The sequence below is a fragment of the Heterodontus francisci genome, chromosome 25, assembly GCF_036365525.1.
Source record: "Heterodontus francisci isolate sHetFra1 chromosome 25, sHetFra1.hap1, whole genome shotgun sequence".
Taxonomy (NCBI): domain Eukaryota; kingdom Metazoa; phylum Chordata; class Chondrichthyes; order Heterodontiformes; family Heterodontidae; genus Heterodontus; species Heterodontus francisci.
The window spans coordinates 67,600,533-67,621,635 of record NC_090395.1 but is presented as its reverse complement, the minus strand read 5'-3'; the positions used below and the strand labels follow the sequence as shown (position 1 = coordinate 67,621,635).

The following is a 21,103-nucleotide window of genomic DNA, read 5'->3' as shown; positions in this document are numbered from 1 at the left end:
AATGATGGAGCGCAGGAAGTGGAGGATGTGCAAGAGGCCAGAGTAGGAGGAATGCAGAAATCTCAGAGGGTTGTATGTCGGAAGGAGGTTACAGAGATAGAGAGTGAGGCCATGAAGGGATTTAAACATGAGGAAGGGAATTTTAACATCGAGGCAGTAGTGAACCTGGACATAATGTAGGTCAGTGAGCACAGGCAGAACAGAACAAAGGCAAAGCACTCAGCTTGTAGGATCCTGCCTATAGGAATAGTTATCAAGACATTCATATGAATAAAGATGTTGGGGAAATCCCCAGCAAAATAGTTATTCTGGACTAAGTATTTACTCACCGTATTTCTTTGTACAATCAAAAATGATGGAATTGTCTTCTCTATATCGTCATTGCTGAATTTTGAACCTATTGAAAAGGTTTGTAATGAAACAATGCAGATGTCAGGTTAAAGATCTCAGGCCAAGAAAAAACAAACAAAGCAGGAATTGACTGATTTGCGGCCGTACCATATTCGGATGACGTCCTGGACTGTCGATCTGTCCAGCTTCCGTGCTCTGACATTGCAGGATGTTGAGGTTTATCATAGTCTGGTGGAATCCATCTTTCCTGAGCGGGTGGCGTTGAAGACTTCCCATAAGGTGGCCGAGGATGCTGAGAGAGCATGCTTTCCAGGTTGCTTCTAAAAAGGTTTCAGAGAGAGACAGAAACCAAATGGTGTTTAATAGCAGGAATAATGACTGAATGCAGTGGTTTATAGATAAACCAGCTAATAGCGTAGTCTGAGTACCATCAGGCAATAATATAATCTTCCTCAATACCTATTACAAGCATCGTCTAATTGTTACTAGATATGATAATAGCAGCGTCTGACAAATGCCATAGATGACTATTGTTGCACTCAGTAAAGTGATACACAATTAATGTACTATTTTATTCATTGAAACTATTAATAGACCTGAATGCTTAATGTATGTACCCATTGAATCAAAGAATGATGCAGCACTAAAGGAGGCCATTTGGCCCATTGTGCCTGGCTCTTTGAAAAAGCTATCCAATTAGTCCCACTCCCCATAACCCATCAAATTGTTCCTTTTCAAGCTTTTATGCAATTCCCTTTTAAAAGTTTCTATTGATTCAGCTTTCACCACCCTTTCACGCAGTGCATTCAAGATCATAACAACTCTCTGCTTGAAAATTGTTTTTATTATGTATTACTAATCTAATTTTTTTATTATCCTAATGTCCTTGGTGTACTTTCCTCAGGATTTCAGTATGGAAATGTCATAAAGAGACCTTATTTGAAGGTAATTTGGCAGCGAGGTTATGTTACTGGATTAGTAACCAATAGGCTGTGACCTGATAAACCTGAGACAGGAGTACAAACTGCACCATGGCTGCCAGCACAGACATGATGGGCTGAATGGCCTCCTTCTGTGCCGTAATGCTTCTATGGTTCTATGGTAATTTAAATTCAATTAATTAAATGACATATGAAATTAAGGAAAATACTAATTTTAATCAGTAATACTGACCATGAAACTACTGGATTGTTATAAAATCCCATCCGGTTCACTAGGACCTGTAGGGAAGGAAATCTACCTTCCTTACCTGGTCCGACCTCCATGTGACTCCAGACTCACAGCATTGTGGTTGATTCTAAACTGTCCTCTGACATGGTCTAGCAAATTACTCAGCTGTATTCAAGAAGGTGGCTCTCAAATACCTTCTCAAGGTCATTTAGGGTTGGGCAATAATTCAGATGGGTATTTAAAATCCAGTCGTAATTATCCACAAAGGGATACTGTCCTTTTAGTTATTTTGTAAAGTATAAAAGTGAGGAAGTCTTACTGTAGTTATATAGATCTTTGGCGAGACCGCACATGGAGTACTGTGTACAGGTTTTGTCTCCTTAACTAAGGAAAAATATACTTTCCTTAGAGAGGGTATAACAAAGGTTCACAAGACTGATTCCTGTGATGAGAGGGCTGTCCTATGAGGAGTTATTGAGTAGACTGGGTCTATCTTTGCTGGAGTTTAGAAGAATGAGAAGTGATCTCATTGAAACATATAAAATTCTTTGGGCACTTGACAGGGTAGATGATAAGAGGCTGTTTCACTCTGACTGGAGAATCTAGAAATAGAGATCCTAGTCTCAGAATAAGAGGTCAGCCATTTAGGACTGCGATGAGGAGAAATTTCTCCACTCAGAGTTGGGAATCTTCGAAATTCTCTACCCTAGAGATCTGTGGATGCTCTGTCTTTGAATATATTCCAGACAGAGATCAAATGAGTTTTGAGCACTAGGGATATCAAGGGATATGAGGAAAGGGCAAGAAGGTGGAATTGAGATAGAAGATAAAGCCATGATCTTATTAAAAGGCAGAGCAGGCTCGAGGGGCAATATGGCCTACTCCTGCTCCTATTTTTAAGTTTTTATGAACAACAAACCTCAGTATGTCCTGGTTCCCTTGTACCTCTTTCTTTCCTCTGATCATGTTATCAATATCGTTCTGTATTAGATCAGCCTATTCAAATGAAAACAGAGACACAGTAATAAAAAACATATTCCATAAAGATGTCCTAACATTTGAGTTCGCAGAGAACAGGCAAGCCTTGTATCTCTCTTCCGTCAGGTCCTAGATGACGAGAATACAAAAGTTATTCATCTCAGACGCGTAGCTTTATTAGTGAGTTTTCCATTCAGAACTAGCATGGCTCAGTTGGTAGCACTCCTACCTCTGAGTCAGTAGGTTTAGGGTTTAAGTCCCACTCAAGAGACTGGAACACACAGTCTATGCTAACTTCCCAATGCACTAACAAGTGAGTGCTGCACTGTTGAAGATACTGCCTTGGGATGAGATGTTAAATCAAGATTCTGTCCAAATAGATGTTAAAGATCCCATAGAAACACAGCTGGGGACTTCTAATCAGTAGCCTGGCCAATATTTATTCCTCAACCATCATCACTGAAAACAGATTATCTGGTCATTAACATATTGTTGTTTGTAGGACCTTGCTGTGCACAGATTGACTACTACATCACAACAGTGACTATACTTCAAAAGTACTTCATTGTCCGTAAAGCACTTCAGAACATCCTGAGGTTAGAAAAGGTGCTCTATAAATGTAATTTTTTTCCTTCTGATTGCTTCTGCTTCAGTTGTGTTGGCATCGCAGACTAAAATCCATATTCCACCAGTAGGGGCAGGGCAGAGAAGCAGGTCCCCAAGTCCACCTTGACCAGAGCAGGAATTGAACCCATGCTGTTGGTTTTCTTCTGAATCATACTCTAGTCAACTGAGCTAACCAGCCTGATAAGAAGCTTTCTCACTGCACCATCTAATGCCAATTCTGAGAAATAGAAAGCTAAAAAGGATGCCATTGGGGATGTCACAGTATCTCCAATATCAGACTAGTGAGAGTGTCCGCCTACAGAATCTAGGAATGAAGGGGTGGCTTCCTGCAACGCCAAATTGACCAAAGATAAATATTGTTTCAGTCAAAGATGTCCATACTTCAGGCATGAGCAGCACAGAGTTAATGTTACATTCATATCCTGGAAATTTTACTCAATTGCCCTTGTAATCAAGGAAAAATGTCAACCTTCTTTCCTTGGAAGTTATATCCATGGCCGTTTCCCTCCCACTGATAATACTGGGAGGTTGGGAGGGATGGTCGTGATAAATGTTGGGACTCAATGGACCAATTAGCATTCCTCATTCAGCTTGGTATCAGTTAACACAGCGAGTGAGTTGATGCCTGCATTAAAATACTATCCATAATAGCTTTTAAAAGGGAGTGGATAAATACTTTAATAAAGAACATTTGAAAGTGTATGAGGAGATTGGGACTTAGCTCTAACAGAGTGTGGTACTGGCACAATGAGTTAGAAGTGTCATTATCTCATTTTTCCTCCTCTCCTTGACTTTGCATGTTTACATGCATCTTAATTAGTTTTTTCCTCCATCCTTCATGCTTTGTCTGCTGGTTTTCACCCTTCCTCACACAAGGATCTGACTCCTTGCTGCACACAGACACTAGTTTCCCTCTGGTACCTTGCTGAACTGTCCATGCTTCATGTGTGAAGTTAAGCAGCGAGTGCCAGTTAAAATATTTCTGGCATCATCACTGAAACTAATATATCCTTAAGTACCATTTCTACATGCACACACTATTCCAAGAGCAATCAATGCAGAACAACTAAGGATAGGAATGTTGGCTATATTTCTCTTCCCTAACCCAGTGAAACTGAAGGTTATTATAGTGATACCATTGCTTTGATCAGCTTACTCATTACTGACCAGAAGTTGAAGCTGAGACCTTTTGGCCCATATGGTTCACCTACACATGGTCTTAATCAGCCAAGTTATTGGTGGATCCAAGCAAGAATCTTCATGTACCTTGTAATATTCAGCTTGTCGAAAACTCTGCTGTCTGCATCCTAACTTGCACCAAGTCCTGTTCACCAATCAACCCCTGTGCTCTCTGATCTACGTTGGGTCCCCATCCAGCAAAGCCTCAATTTTAAAATTCTCATCCTAATTTTCAAATCCCTGCATGGCCTCGCTCCTCCCAAACTCTGTGGCCTTCACCAGCTCTACAACCCTGCACTCCTCCAATTCTGGCCTCTTGCGCATTCCCAATTTTAATCGTTCCATCATTGATGACCATGCCTTCAGCTGCCTAGGCCTTAAGCTCTGGAATTCCCTCCCCAAACCTTTCTGCCTCTCTACCTCTGTCTATCCCTTTGTGATGCACCTTAAAATCTACCCTTTTAACCAAACATTTAGTCACTTGTCCTAATATCTCCTTCTGTAGCTTGGTGTCAAATTTTGCTTGATAACGCTCCTGTGTAGAACCTTGTGACATTTTACTACATTAATGGCACTATATAAATACAAGTTGTTGTTTTTGTATCCAGACCAAGGCAGATAGTTATATAGAGTTCTGCCAGTGGCTTAGTAGGTGCATAGATGATGAGCCACTGTATGAACCCGAAAAGGTCAGGGATCGATTGCTGGTATATGCTCAGTCATTCATTTCTTTTAAGGCAGTGGAAAGATGCTACAATTGATCTGGCTCCACGAGGCTACTTTTTGGTACTCCTGCCATGCCAGATATGTTAGTCCACTACATTTTTAGGAACAAAATCTTACTTTGACGAGTATGGTAATTTGGCACGAGAATTTGCAATGACGGAAAACATGGTGTTTGGGGTGTGTGTGCATGTGTATGTGTTTGTTGGAGGAATCTTCAGCACTAAATAATTGGGTATAGAATCCACTACATGGCAGATTGTGGTTCTTAGTTCTTATGGTTGGTTTGTGGAGAGATCAAGTTTGGTATTTTTTTCTTCACTGCTCTCCTGAAGGTGTAGACTCTTTTATGGGGGGGGTTCAGTTCAGTGGGCATCAAATTTCCTTCATTGCCTCACTTAAGAAGCTATTCTACAAGTATGAGCTTGGACAATGAGTGATGGCAGGCCGTTCAATAGTGGACAGCATCACACTCCAGTCTGACCTCTCTCTTGTTCAATCTCGACAGGAATCAATGGACAATGATTGGGCTTGGGACCAATTGTAGTATCTCTACTGCCTAACAGAACTCAACAGAGACTGTGGATTAAACCTCAGGTCTTCTTGCTCTGTATGTCTCAAATCTACACTATGTATATATACTTATCAACCAAGATACTTCCATGTTTTCTGATGTTCTGGGTCGGGGCCCATCTGTTCCCATTATCTCGTACTTCCTCTATACCCACTGTATTCTCACAGGGAGATTGAAGGTTGAAAATACCTTTTTTTTTGATGTGGTCTGTATCTGGGGCCCTTTCCCATATTTGGCCAGTGGTTCCTGGAGTAACTATCCTGGTTCTCTCAACAGATGCAACTTTTTTAGAATACATACTCACCGAGACATCCTCGCACTGGAATAGGTAGACACTGCTCTTGTTCTTGGTCCTGTCCCTGATGGTGACAGCCAGCACCGAGTTGTAGATACAGCTGTTTTCTATCGCCTGGCTGTCTTGAATAGCATCAATGGGAAAGAGTTCCAAATCATCCTAGAGTAACAATAAGAGGGTAAATACAAACAGCTTCATGCATGTGTCCACCTCTCAATTGCACACAAGACTGACAGGACCTTATAATGCAGTTATTATAAAAGTTTGCCCCTTTTAAATCTTTTCAGAAGCACTGTGGTGAAAATAGCAAGTTGTTGTGATCTGGAATGCACTGCCTGAGAGCAGATTCAATAGTAACATTCAAAAGAGAACTGGATAAATGCTTGAAGAGAAAAAAAAAATCACAGGTCTATGGGGAAGGAGCAGAGGTGTGGGATCAATTGGCTAGGTCTACAACAGGCATAATGGGCTGAATGTCCTCCTTCTGTTAACTTTTTGGCTTACTGATTAGAAAGAAGAATTTTTATATGGAAATCCAGTGTTTCTTTGTGACTCTGCCCTTGCAAGTATGAGTCGGCCGTTTAGGACGGAGATGAGGAGAAATTTCTTCACTCAAAGCGTTGTGAATCTTTGGAATTCAAAGCCGTGGATGCTCAGTCATTAAGTATATTCAAGACAGAGGTCGATAAATTTTTCTGGGTACCAAGAGAATCAAGGGATATGGGGATAGAAGATCAGCCATGATCTTATTGGCTCGAGGGGACAACTCCTACTCCTATTTCTTATGTTTTTAGGACAAAAAGCTGTGTGAATCTTTTCTGTTCTAGCCAGCCACCTTTTCTAAAATAATCATAGAGTCAAACAGCATGGAAGGAGATTCCATTTTAAAAACCTCAAGGCTTTATTTTACAGGCAGTTTGACCTGATCTTCCTTTTTCCACTCTCCTCATGCTCTCCCCTCCACAGCCTCCTTCACCTGAGAGTTCGAACACAGGATTGAAGCATTCTTAAAAGATTCTATGAAGGGATTCACCGAATGGGTCAGTTATTATAACTGAACTGTGCAAAATATAGGTCTCAGATTTGAGTCATGACTTGTATTGAATGATGGAGGGAGCGGAGGACGTTAAGATATAATGCCAAATCAGCACTGCTATAACATCTCAAGATCATCCATAATATATTTGAGATTGCCACCAATTGGAGGCTCATGGATAAAGGTTTAAGTCTAGAAGAGAGAGGGTATGAAAGGTCTTCAACCTGAAATGTTAACTCTGTTTCTCTCCCCACAGATGGTGCTTGACCTGCTGAGTAATTCCAGCATTTTTCTGTTTTATTGTAGGTACATGTGCAGCTTAGTCTGAAGTACTTTAATGTAGAGTGATTGTATGGACAAGATTTATGGGAGATCTGGACAGATATTTAAGGGAGTGGGCGCGGCAAAAGTACTAGCGAGATGAACTGTACTTTCTAGTCCTGTACCATCCGATCTCCATAATAATACCACTGTGGTCCTTCTCTCTACTGTGAAATGTTTCAGAATGTGTGCTACACTCAGGAACTACCATTGGTGATATTAGCAGGGCACCATTCATATCAACTTCCCATGACTGCTATTTGAATGCAGGGCCAGAATTTTACGTTGAGCAGAAGACCCCGCCCATGTGCCGTAAAGTCATTGGCAAGCCCCCTCCGCCAGGCCTGGGGAGCCACACCGGGATTTTTCGCTCCCAAGCCCTTAATTGGTTGGGCGGGATTTCCACCTCCTTAAGGCAGGAAGGCCAGCCTAATGGAGATGCCGGCCAATCAGTGGGCCAGCAGCTCTTAGTCCCAGCAGTGCCACTGGGAGTGGTGGCCACTACTGGGACTACACCCAGCCATCGGAGGCAACAGGAAGGACGGTCGCGCAACTCAGGTATGTTTTTAGGGCCTCGCTGTGGACAATCGGCCAGGCCCCAGTGAGGCAAGGCGGGTGGGTTGGGGGTGCAGGGGTAGTGTTGTGCGTTGGGGGCTGTTGGGGCTTCGGGGATGGCCCTCTGTGGGGCACAGGGTGCCCGATCAGGAGGATTCCCCCACCTCTCCAGCCCGCAAGAAGACTGCCTGGTTTTACCAAGCGGGGCTCTTGGGGCCTTTGCCGTCCAGCCGCCAAGGGTAAAATACCTGTGGCAGCGGGAGGAGGGGGGGGGGGGGGGCCAGGAGTTCAATTCATTTTAAATGGGTTATAATACCTCTGTTAAAATAGCAGAAGACGAATGCCACACGAATGTTAAGCGATCAGCTGCTGATATTATTCCCAGTAATTTCTAGCCTCATATTCTTTCAAAACCCTATACAACATCTGTGATAGCTCAATACTCTCACAGGATGTAATGTGACTGTAAATAGTCAAGACCATGTTGAAAAGGTCTGTTTTGTATCTCACTCTGGGAATGCTGAGGTTCAGAAAGATTATCAAGGAAGTATAAAGGTAAGGTAAATCCGTTTAAAAAAATGTAAAGTTGCTTGTGCACCAGGAATGTTCTTTCTGGTCCCATACCTTGGGCCTCCCCTGTTCCGAGCTACTCCCTCCCTCTCCCGATTCCAAACTTGTGATTTTACCCAACTCCCCCGCTCCCCTTGTATCTTACCAGGGACAGTTTCCATGGGTCCCCAGTGAGGGCCTAACCCCGACTACCACACCTTGCCCCACTCACAATCACCAATTATGACTACTGCTCAGCAGCAGGGACTTCATTCTTACCGGTTTCAAGCAGGATTCAGAGTTGGGACCGACAATTGGGAATTTTTTTTATTCGTTCGTGGGATGTGGTGTTGCTGGCTAGGTTAGCATTTGTTGCCATTCAAATCTCACGGCCGGCTATGCAGTCAGGCCCACTATGCCCACTTCGGAACCGCCCTCCCACCTCAAGTTGAAATCTGGCCCATACCATGAGCTTTGTAATCTAACACTCTAAACACCTCAGCTAAGGAAAAGTTGGGTGTTGTACTTGACCTGTGCTGACACCTGAGGATCTCACCTATGTTGTTCCCCAAGAAAGTTTGATAGTTCGGGTCCCAGGACAAAAGTTGAAACATCTTCTATTTCCACCTTCCACCCCACTCACTGTGATGATAGTTACACACAGCTAAAGTCTTCCCAGGATTCTTACCTTGGTCTCAATGTCGGCCATTTTGAAAGTGGTGCCAGTCAGCTGCAGAATCATGTCTTGTCCCCAGATTTTGCCCTTGGCGTCAAGCAGCTTAAGCTTTTTGATACAATGGTCCACTGTTTTCATATCCTTTGAGTTGAGGTCACAGGTAAACAGGTGCTGCACACAGAATTCAGAAAAGAGTTGTAATACGAACAAGTGAATGCTGGCACAATAAGATCTGGCGATGAGTTACAGTAAGCTGCAGTGCACTTCCTGTCGTAATATTGTCCCCTCACTTCTAAGTTATTTTTCTTGTCTATTTTCCTGAGACCCTATCCTTCAATGGAATTTTCAACCTCAACTGGCTATTTCAGATTGGCTGCCCATTATGCATCCTTACTGATTATCCTTTGCCTTCAATGGCCCATTTTGCAACCCCTTCCCTCCCCCTCGCCTCGAAAGTGGAAAGTTCCAACCCACTGGGGGAGCATCTCCCTGAGTGGACTTTGGGTTGTTGGCCAGTAGAGCGTGCTCAGCCCAATAGTCCTGGTGGAGGCCAAGTCCATTATGTAGGGCCCAGGCGAGGTTAGCATTCAGGTGGGAGGGAACTCCGCCATCTGTCTGGCTCTAATATTGCACAAGTATTAAATTATTGTAATATAGCATTATGTCTGTCATATAGTGCACTTGTACTGCCATAACATTATAGCAAGCCTGTCCTAATCATCATACTGAAGTGAGTCTATGATACTATAATGTTATACTGTGTCTGCAATACCAGTAGTGAACTCACAGTTTTCTAATTCAGAGGCAAGAGTGCTACCAACTGAGCCACAGTTAATTTGCTATGCAACATTAGAGTCATTCTGTCAAATCATGATATTGCGCTGAGCCCAACCCATAATACCATATTGAGTCCCTTAAGAGCAAAATTAATTTTTTTTTAATCTGTTGCACAAACCTCCACACGATACTGGATGAGACTGTCTGTAGAGTTCAGTGCCTGCGCATAAGCTTTTCTTTGCTCTGTTAAATAGTGAGAGACAGAGATGATTAGAACATATTGAAGAGCAAAGACTGCAATAAATACACAGGGTTGGGTTGTAATATGCTAACCTGAAGGGAGATTACCTGTATGTGAGATCAGCTTACAGCTTGTCACCTCCCTCCGTGATTCTGCTTTTTTATATAAAATTGTCTTGTGTGTTAAATTGTCTTAGAATTAAAATGCATGAAGAGATGTTTCATTCTTTTGTGACGTCCACTGTACAGGATTAGCAAACTCATTCGCAGTAGATCAGGCGAATGTTGGTAAAGGGATGCTGTATTACAGAGATACATGTGATCTAATATTGTACTGAACCTAGAGAACCTAGGGAACTGAAGTACCATAGTATCACCGACAGAAGGCATCAGCCAGGGTTCCTGATAATGATCACAATTCATTTGCCCCCTGCTAGTGGGCGAATGTTGGGTGAAACAAGATGGGGCTTGGCTGTGATGACTTTTATTTTATTTGTTCTTGGGATGTGAGCAACACTGGCTAGGCCAGCATTTAATGCCCATCCTGAATTGCCCTTCAGGAGGTGATGGTGTGTCACCTTCTTGGACCACTGCAGTTAATCTGGTGTAGTTGCAATACAATTCCAGTAGGTGGGGAGTTCAAGGATTTTGACCCAGCGACAGTGAAGGAACGGCGATATATTTCCAAGTCAGGATGGTGTGTGACTTGAAAGGGAGCTTGCAGGCAGTGGTGTTCCCGTGCATCTGCTGCCCTTATTCTTCTAGATGGTAGAGGACACGGATTTGGAAGGTGCTGTTGAAGGAGCCTTGGCGAGTTACTGTAGTGCATTTTCTAGATGGTATACACTGCTGTCACTGTATGTCAGTGATGGAGGGATTAATTTATAAGGTGGTGGATGGGATACCAACTAAATGGGTTACTTTGTCTAAGATGGTGTTGAATTTCTTGAGTGTTGTTGGAGCTGCACTCATCAAGGCAAGTGTAGAGTATTCCATCAGACCCCTAACTTGTGGCATGTAGATGGTGGACAAGTTTTGGGGAATCAGGAGGTCAGTTACTTGCCACAGAATTCCCAGCTTCTGACCTACTCTTGGAGCCACAATATTTATATGGCTGGTCCAGTTAAGTTTCTGGTCAATGGTAGCACCCAGAATGTTGATGGTGGGGGATTCAGTGATGATAATGCCATTGAATGTCAAGGGGAGATGGTTAGATTCTCTCTTGTTGATGGTCATTGGCATGAATATTATTTACCACTTATCAGCCCAAGTCTGAATGTTGTCCATGTCTTGCTGCATGTGGGCACAGACTGCTTCAGTACCTGAGGAGTCGCAAATGGTATTTTATGGGTGAATAGCCTGCAGAAGTGTAATGTCTAGTGTTACAACCGAGGCGGGAGGAGTGCACTGTTTTCTAGTTCCACCTCTCCATAGGTCACAACATCTATTAAAATTTTTTCCCAGTTACTGATATGGTCAATCAAAGACTCTGTTTTTATCCCAGAATAAAATACACCAACCAGGTTTCTTTACTGACTAACAGAATTATCAGTTTATTATAAAACAAGTCTTAACCAGTAATGAAGCAAAGCACAAACACACAGATTGAAATATAAAAGTTCCCTTTTTACCTTAGGCCCCTCACAAACACACACGTACACTAGTTAACCGAAAAAATAAAGAGATTTACTCTTTAGAGCTCTATTAAAAAAAACAGACAAAAAGAATACTTTGGCCAGATACTTGCTAAGTCTTGAATAAAAAAGAGAAGATATGGAAAGATGTTAGATGTCCTTTGTTTTGGTTTGGCATTCCAAGTACGTATAGATGGCTGTCACTGGGATTTTCCTAGAACAGTTCTTATCAAGCGACATTGAACATCAGTTTGGGCAGGCTTTCCAGGAAAAATGGAGCAACAGGGATTTCAGGTAGTTTCTTGCACTTGCTTCTCAGAGCTTCTCAAAGAAGTGAAAAACTGGCAGGCTTTTCAAAGAGCTGGACCAGCTGAGCTGGGGTTTACTCTCTTGGCAAGTTTTCTCCAACTGTCTTTTTTAACACTGTCCATATTATCAACTCACTGTCCAAAGCGAAACCAAAAACAATGTCACAAAAGTCAAGCCTCCTGACCCCTATAAATCTTGACCTGTCACTTCTTCGTAAACATCTTTACCCAAGCCAAAAAAAAACCTGCTGGGTAATTATCTGAAGACAGGTGCCTTCCAGTAAGGGCTTGTTTTTAGCATTCTTTGATTCTTCCATTAACGGTGGTTTACAAGCTCAGTGCAAAAGACCTTCTGATGACCTCTTTTTAAAAAAAAACAAGTTCCAGCATCTATGGAATCTTTTTTCAGTTTAACACACAAATCCTCATAATTTAACAAAAAAATTGGAAGCACTCGTACCACTAGGCCCAAGTAGGGAGGAATGCCAGTGGGAAAGCTGCTGAAAGGATTGCCATCTATCCAAAAATACTGCTCATTGAAACAGAAAAAATTCTTGAAGGCTTGACAGGGTGGATACTGAGAAAATGTTTCTCCTGGCAGGCGAATCTCGAACACAGTCTCAGAATAAGGGGTTGGCCATTAAGGACTGAGATTAGCAGAAACTTCTTTACTCAAAGGATTGTGAACCTTTGGAATTCTCTGTCCCAGAGAGCTGTGGATTCTCAGTCGTTGAGTATATTCAAGATAGAGATTGGTAGATTTTTGGGTACTAATGGAATTAATGGACATGGGGATAGTGCAGGAAGGTAGAGTTGAGGTAGAAGATCAGCCCTAATCTTGTTGAATAGCAGAGCAAGTTCGAAGGGCCAAATGGACTAACTCTGCTCCTATTTCTAAGGTTCTAGGTTCAGTGGGCCATCAGCAACACCAGAATGGTACACCACCATAGTCTGTAATCTCATGGCCCAGAATATCCCTCACTCCTCCATCACCATTGAGCCAGGAGATGAACACTGATTCAATGAGGATTGTAGAATACCAGTTGTACCTGAAAAAGAGGTGCCAACCTGATTAAACTACAACACAAGACTACATCCATGTTCAACAATGCAAGCAGCATGCTATAGCTGGAACTAAGCAAACCCACAAGCAATGGATAAGGTCAAAGCTCTACAACTCTGCCACACCCATTGTGAACGGTGCTGGGCAATTAAGCAACTAACTGGTGGAGGAGGCTCTACGAACATCTGTATCATCAACAATGACAGAGCTTAGAACGTGACAAGGTTGAAGTGTTTGCAACCATCTTCAGTCAGAATGCTGAGTGGATGATCCTTCCTGGCCTCCTCCTGAGTTTCCCACCATCACAGATGCCAGTCTGCAGCCAATTCCATTCACTCCACATGATATCAAGGAACAGCTGAGGGCACTAGACACATTAAATGCTTTGTGCTCCCACAATATCCTGGCTATAATGCTAAAGACCTGTTGTTATGCAGACCCCCACCTGCCAAGAATAAGGCATATTAATTTTGTCATATGAACATTGATTTTAAACTGTTGCTGGAGTGAAGAAATTACTTGTTTGAAGCTCACCAGGCACTGGGATGGAAGGATATTTGCAGACTAAGAGACACTGCTTGTGGAATCAAAGGACTATTCCCTGCTCCAATTAACCCAAATGGATTTTGATCACCAGATATTGTAGGTGTAAGGAAGTGCATTCTAGGGACTGCTAAGATAATACAATCCACAAACCTCATAGGAAAGACTGTTCCAAATAAGGAACTAGTCACATGATTAACCTACTGGGAAAACTGGGGTTTTTTGAATTGTGCCATACAGAAAGGAAAAGAAGGCAGTTTTTTTGAACCGAAGCTGGAACAAGCAAGCCTCTCTCCTGGCTGTCTCTGTCTCACTTTCTCCCAAGCCACCAGACCCACGGAAGACACATAAACCTCAAGAGAGAAAAGACTCTGTCATCGAAACAAGTTGAAGTGTGAACTGGGCCCCAATGAACAGCAGGACTGATGGCAATCAAAGACTCCACATTGAACTCAAAAGACAGTAAATAACTAACAGATATTGCCTCAAACTTTTCCCCTTTATTCTTTTTTACTTTTTCTGTCTCTATCTGCATGTGTGTTTATCGCGTATGCATGCTAGCATGGTCGGATCGCATATTCGTAGTCGTTAACCAGATTAGAGTTGAACATTAATAAACTTCTACCTTTCTTGTTTAAATCTAAGGAAACCTGTCTGATTTCCTTGCCTTACAATTGGAGCAGTGAACAAGGATTCACTGAAGGGGGAGATAAAAACATGGTGTTTCTAAAATTAAACCCTGTTATGGTTAAACCAAGCAAAGGCTGAGAGGGAACCCTGGACCCCTTCTCACCTGGTTGTAACACAGTACAGCTACACAGGAAACAGCACAAATTCAGATCATCCAATTAACACCCTATCAGCCTACTCTCAATCATCTGTAAAGTGATAGAAGCTGTTGTTAATAGTGCTGTCAAGCAGCACTTTCTCACCTATTCACCTACACTCAGTTTGGTTCTACCAGGCAGCATTCAGCTGAGTGTGGCAACATGTCCTCATAAAACTGGTCAAGGGGAAACAGGAGCAAACTTTCCAGTGGCTGGAGTCATACCTGGAACAATGATGATTGTTGTGGTATTTGGAAGTCATTCATTTCAGCCCCAGAATATCACTGCAGGAGTTCCTTAATGTGTCCGAAGCCTAACTGTCTTCAGTTGGTCCATCAATGAGCTTCCCTCCATCATAAGGTCAGAAGTAAGGCTGTTTGTGAATGATTGCAGAGAGTTCAGCTCCATTTTCAATTCCTCAGGTAATGCAGCAGTCCACGCCTACACACAATAAGACCAGGACAACATCCAAGCTTGGGTTGATTTGTGGCAAGTAACTTTTGTGCCACCCAAGTGCCAGGCAATGACCATCTCCAAGGAGAGAGAACCTAATCACTTCCCCCCTTGACATTCAGTAGCATGGAATGCTCACATCCCATGAATGAATAAAAAATATTACCATTGTATCTCATCTTCTGACTCCACAAAGACCCTCTAACACCTACAAAACACATATGAAGGGTGTGATGGAACACTCTTCACTTCCTTGGATGAGTGCAACTGCCACAGCATACAAGAGTCTTGACACCATCCAGGACAAAGTAGTCCATTTACTAGCCTAAACATTCACTCCCTCCATGTACCATAGCCGCAGTATCTACAGGATGCACTGCAGTAAGTTATCAAATTTCATCGCCAGGACCTCCCAAATCCACGACCTCCACCACAGAGAAGGACAAGTGTGACAGGTGCATGGGAACATCGTCACCTCCAAAGTTCCCTCTAAGTCGCACAACATCCCGATTTGGAAATATATCGTTGCTCCTTCGTTGTCGCTTGGTCAAAAAACTGACCGAGAACCTTTACTGCCTGGACTGTAGCGGTTCAAGAAGAAGGCCCATCACCACCTTCTGTTGGGCAACTAGGGATGGGCAATAAATGCTGGCCTTGTCAGCAATGCCTACATCCCTCGAATTAGTATTATAAAATAACCCAGAAAGGGTCAGCAAAGTCGGAGGGAGAATTGGGAAAAATTTTGTGCTTGGCATTTGAAAATGAAAGATGTCACAGTTAGAAAATGGATGAATTACCAAAATTTGGAAATATGAATAAGTGTAAGAACTCTATAAACAGACTGCTCTTCAACCTTATTTTTAAACACAGTGCAGAACTACCCTTGTGACTTTGAAAGATCAACACTTACGATAAATGGTTTTTGCAGTCGGTCTGTTGGAGATACTTTGAGACCTTTGGAATGGGGATTTTTCAGGAGGAAACCCACTAGAGACAGAAAAAAATACAAAATGCTTATAAAAATATGAAGTGGATGTTTTCCATCTATGGTTTTATAATGTCTGTAATTTAGTTAGGATAAATCCAAGATATGCAGACAGGCCTCATCAAGTTGTGAAAAATGATAGGAGTATTATATCAGCAATATGAGTCACAGGCCTCATCCTGCCCTACCTTTTGCAAATAGCATTTCATCATCTACCGATGTGACTGAACAAGCCCATAAACATTGAACTTTAAAACTGGAAGGTTGTTTGTTACTCCATCAGCATCAGTTGATAACCCAGTTCTCATTGATGTGCCAACCCAATTGAACCAAGCAAAAAGTGTGAAATACTGCCATGTGCTATTAGCAATCACAATTCACAGGTTAATGTCCTTGTCAAAACAGGAGCCTGCGGAATTTTTCATGAAAAAATTTAAACTGATATTGCACCTGTCAATTTTACCACCAAATTAGTTACAATTTGCCTTGTATAACTGAGAATATTTATCTAAAAATGACAATAAGAGAAAGAATTGCATAAATGTAGTGCCTTTCATATCTTCAGGGCATCCCAAAGCATTTCACAGCTTTTTAAAGATGTAACTACTGTTGTTTCATAGGCAAATGTGGCAGTGAATTTGCACGCAGTAAGGTCCCATGAACAGTAAGTAAACAGTTAATTTGTTTCGGGTGGCATTGGTCGAGAATCAATGCTGGCCAAAATTTTGGTGAAACTCCCTGGAGATCTTTTACATTGAACCGTAAAGGCAGATAAATCCCTGGTCTCATGTCTCATTTGAAAGACAGCACAGTGCTCTCTCAGTACTGCACCTGAATGTCAGCCTAGATTATGCACTCAACTCCTGGAATACGACTTGAACACACAACTTTCTGAGGCAACAACCAAACTGACAGAATGTGCAATATTAACAATTGAACTCTCAATACATTATATCCCATCATTTTGCCCAATAATTTGAAGAAATGTTATCTCGTTTAATGTACTGCCTCAGTTAAATTAGTGAATAAAGTGGGTGCACTAAATCTTGGTGATATCACATGCAATAGTTACTGATCTACAGTGAATTAAGAGAAATATTTTATGTCAATTAAAGTTAAACACTGTGTAGAATTTCTTTATCTAGTCTGTGATCAGGTGAAATATTGGTATACAAAACCTATTTTTGCATATAACAGAAAACTAGGGAAAGAATAGACTAGAATAAACTGTGACCCAGTTTGGATTAGTAAAGAGTTGGAAAATGGGTTAATTCCATCTGAAAGACTAGAATGAAAGTGTGGGGTGAGCTCAGGATTCTGTATGTGTGGGTAGGGAGAATTTTGTTGCATTCTTATATTGTTTTAAAGCTCATATCGAACAGCTACCATATGCTTTACATTGTCGACCCTTCCCCACCAGACCCCAATCTCTGCCCACAATCCAGGTTTTCCTGGTGAGGCTTTGGGAAACCTCACCCAGATCTAACTGTTAAATGAACTGTGGCTTTGTTGAAAGTTTACTCAACAGGAATGAATAGGAAGTGATTTGGTCCCATGTAGTTCTGTGGTGTCAGGATGGATCAAAGGGTTTGAATTCTCTTTAATGGGGCAAATAGTAAATGGCCTTTTACAATCAAACTGTTTGCAATGAAGAATGAGAATAGGTTTCATTGGAAAGAAAGGGAATACAGCTGAATGATGTAAAATAAGGATGAATGAAAAGAGAAGGATTAGTCTATTGGAACTATGTGGGGTGGGCCGTGGGGGGAGGGAGGTCTGTCCTCTCTTTATTGTATTTATCCAAAGGACAAAGACATGAACCCATTTTGCTTGAGCAATAAAATTGCAACACAGAATTCTTTTCCAACTATACTGGAATAATGGTAAGTTTGTCATTTGGTGACCCTTCTCTCACCTCGGGCCTCCAGCCTCTCTTTCTACATCACAACCTTTTTAGTCTCTCTCCATTTTACTGATATCTTTCCAAGCTCCAAATATCCTGTACTTCATGTTCAGTTTTCTTCATAAATTCATTGGCTGTGAAGCACTTCGGAATGTTCTGAGGTCATGAAAATGCTAAATAAATGCAAGACTTTCTTCCCATGTATCCTCACTGTGTTAAAATTAAGTCTCAGTCCACCACCCACCACCATCTTTATTAAGACCTCAAAACTGTAGAACCTATCCATCCTTCATCCTTTAAACTCTAAACTCAGTGTCACCTGACCACGAGATCTTGATTTACTTTGTCTTCTTTTCCCAGTAAAAAGAAAGACCTGCAATTATAGAGCACCTTTCATGACTACAGGATGTTCCAAAGCACTTTACAGCCAATAAAGCACTTTTTGAAGTGTAGTCACTGTTGTAATGTAGGAAACGCGACAGCCAATTTGCACACAGCCAGCTCCCACAAACAGCAATGTGAAAATAAACAGATAATCTGTTTTTGTGATGTTGATTGAGGCACGAGTGCGGGGAAGTGGGATTATTTTTTGGACAGGTGCTTGATGGTTGGCGCAGGTGCGTTGGGCCGAAGGGCCTGTTTCTGTGCTGTAAAACTCTATGACTCTATGACTCACACCAGGGAGAGCTCCCCTGCGTTTCTTCAAAATAGCGCCATGGGATCTTTTATGCCCACCTCAGAGGGCGGACGGGGCCTTGGTTTAAAGTCTCATCCGAAAGATGAAAATGTTTTGGATGATGGGTCCCAATCATTCATCTCCATTTCTCAACATAAAGAAAACAGCCAGTCTGTTGAAATTGCATATAATGGGGTGAAGAGAAAGGAGTTACCGATTGGAAAGCTAATCTTAGGCTGATGGTGGATTACCATAGAATCACAGGGATTACAGAAGATGGCCATTCCATCCATCAGGCCTATGTCAGTGCTAATGATGCAACTGAAACTTTCTAATCTCATTTCCTTGTAACATTTCCTATTAAAACCTGTGTCAGCTTTGTCTCAGTTGGTAGCGTCATTATCTCTGTGTCAGAAGCTTGTGGGGGGGTTCAAGTCCCAATCCAGAGACTTGAGCGCTAGAATCTGGTCTGACACTCCAGCGCAATTCTGATGAAGTCCGGCACTGTCGGTGTTGCCGTGTTTTGGATGACAATTTAAACTAAGGCTCTGTCTGCTCTCTCAGGTGAGATCCCACACATTTTTCAAAGAAGAGTAAGGGAGATATCCCTGGTGCCCTGACCAATATTAATCCCTCAACTGACATCACTAAAACAGATGATCTGGTCATTATCACATTGCTGATTGTGGGAGTTTACTGTAGGCACACTGGTTGCTGCTAATTCCTACATTGCAACGGTGACTTCAAACATTTCAAAAATCTTCATCTTCTCTAATTTCCTGTAACATAAGTCTGCCAAATCTCTATTATCCCAGTAATTAAATCAATTTTCACAACCAAATTTCCCAGCTGTCCACTATAGCACCATTTACAACTATCCCCATAGCCCACTTTTGCATCTGTGAACTATTTTACAAATCACCCATTGCCCACTTTCCAGGATTAACCCTCTGCCATCTCTACACCAGCCCAGATGTCAAATCTATCTGTATACTGAATGTCATTCTCATTATTTCAAAATATATCGAGGCCAGCACCAGCCAGCTAGTATGTGGTGCAGAATGATTCCAGGAACGTGTTCACTTGGCAGTCTTTCTAATTGTAACACAGTAGTTCTTCTGAGAAATCTCTATTGGTGGAGAAATTGAGATTTTATGATGCAAATGCTGCTCCATTATGTACACCTTTGTCCAGTGCCCAAAATCTCAGCCAATGTCACGCTGAAGAGCCAACCTCATGACCTTGGCATTGGAACATAGGAAAGGAGGAGGCCATTTAGCCCCTCAATCCTTTTCCACCATTCAATGAGATCATGGCTGATCTGCGACTTATATGTTCTTTTGCCCCATTTCCCTTAATACCTTTGGCTAACAAAAATGGGTCAATTTTAGTTTAAAAATTAATAATTGATCCAACATTAATTGCTGTCTGTGGAAGAGAGTTCCAAACTTCTACCACCCTTTGCATGAAGAAGTGTTTCCTAATTTCACTCCTGAAAGGCCTGGCTCCAATTTTTTGACTATGCCCCTAGTTCTCGACACCCCAACTAGCAGAAATAATTTCTCCCAATCTGTTCCCCTTAATATTTTGAAAACTTGAAGACGCGGTGTCACAGAGCATTCTTGGTTAGGCCCAGTGATTTACCCACCTGGTGAGCAACTGATTTTGGTCATGCCACTGCTGGCGTCGCCAGGCATTTTCCCACCAGAAAAGAAAACTATAGGGTCAATAGTTCTATGTAACAGGGTGCTTACTAGAGGCATGAAGAGAGTGAGTCAGAATGAAAAAATACATAGAGAAGTTAGCTAAGAAATTTTGAGATTAACGTTTATAATTTAAAATGTATTAACTAACTTATTATTATAAATTACATTTATCCTGCACTGTAGGGCCCTGCACTGACGGAGTTATTATTCCTGTGTTTTATTTTACTTTGCCATGCAGCAAATGAGCTTCTTTAGTTGGTAGTACTCATTGTTCACAAGTAGAAAGTTCTGATTTCAAGCATTTGATCATGTATTCTAGGCTGACATGGCAGTACTGAGGGAGTGCTGTAATGTCAGAGATGCCAGCACCCGGATGAGACATCAAAGTTTCATCTACTTGTTCACATGGCTGTTAACGAGCATTGTGTGCAGAAGAGCAGATGCCCAATCAACATTCCTCTCGCAACCCACAGTACCAAAGGAGAGCAACTAGTCATTCATCTCATTAGTGGGATCTTGCTATGTGCAAGTTGGCCACTACATTTGCCAAAGCAATAGCAGTGACTGCACATTCAAAGAAATTCCTTCATTGGGATATCCTGAAGATGTGAAAGATTCTTTATAAATACAACTTGTATAATTTCAAACTCAACAAAGAAAAGAAAAGCAGCGTGGTGAAATTTATCAAATCAATTCTTACTTGTAAAAACAATGATTAACACTGCTGAATGAATGCCAGGGCCAAAATTGCACAAATTGGCAATACTGAAAGGTCATAGGGCAGAGCGAAGGGTCACTGGGCTGGTTTATAGGTTATGCAGGGCTAAGGGATGGGAAAGGGGAGGTAACGATAGGGCAGCTGGTGAATATATTTTTCTAGCTAAACCTCTGGTTTCTGTCATTTTGATTTGCTTACATCAGTTGACTTGCCCCAATTTATCTGCAGGTACTGAA

The 21,103-nt window shown here is 41.9% G+C and overlaps 1 protein-coding gene across 1 annotated transcript in view; it reads right to left on the bottom strand.

Annotated features, from left to right (window-relative positions):
• eps8l3b (EPS8 signaling adaptor L3b) overlaps window positions 1-21,103 on the bottom strand; it is a 90,560-nt gene that overhangs the window by 38,554 nt on the left and 30,903 nt on the right. The window contains exons 3-9 of the mRNA XM_068057437.1: window positions 15,790-15,866; window positions 9,990-10,054; window positions 9,047-9,205; window positions 5,907-6,056; window positions 2,441-2,517; window positions 499-671; window positions 330-397 (exon numbers count right to left, since the gene is read on the bottom strand). Coding sequence (XP_067913538.1) covers window positions 330-397; window positions 499-671; window positions 2,441-2,517; window positions 5,907-6,056; window positions 9,047-9,205; window positions 9,990-10,054; window positions 15,790-15,866 — 769 coding nt within the window. The remainder of the gene's footprint in view (window positions 1-329; window positions 398-498; window positions 672-2,440; window positions 2,518-5,906; window positions 6,057-9,046; window positions 9,206-9,989; window positions 10,055-15,789; window positions 15,867-21,103) is intronic.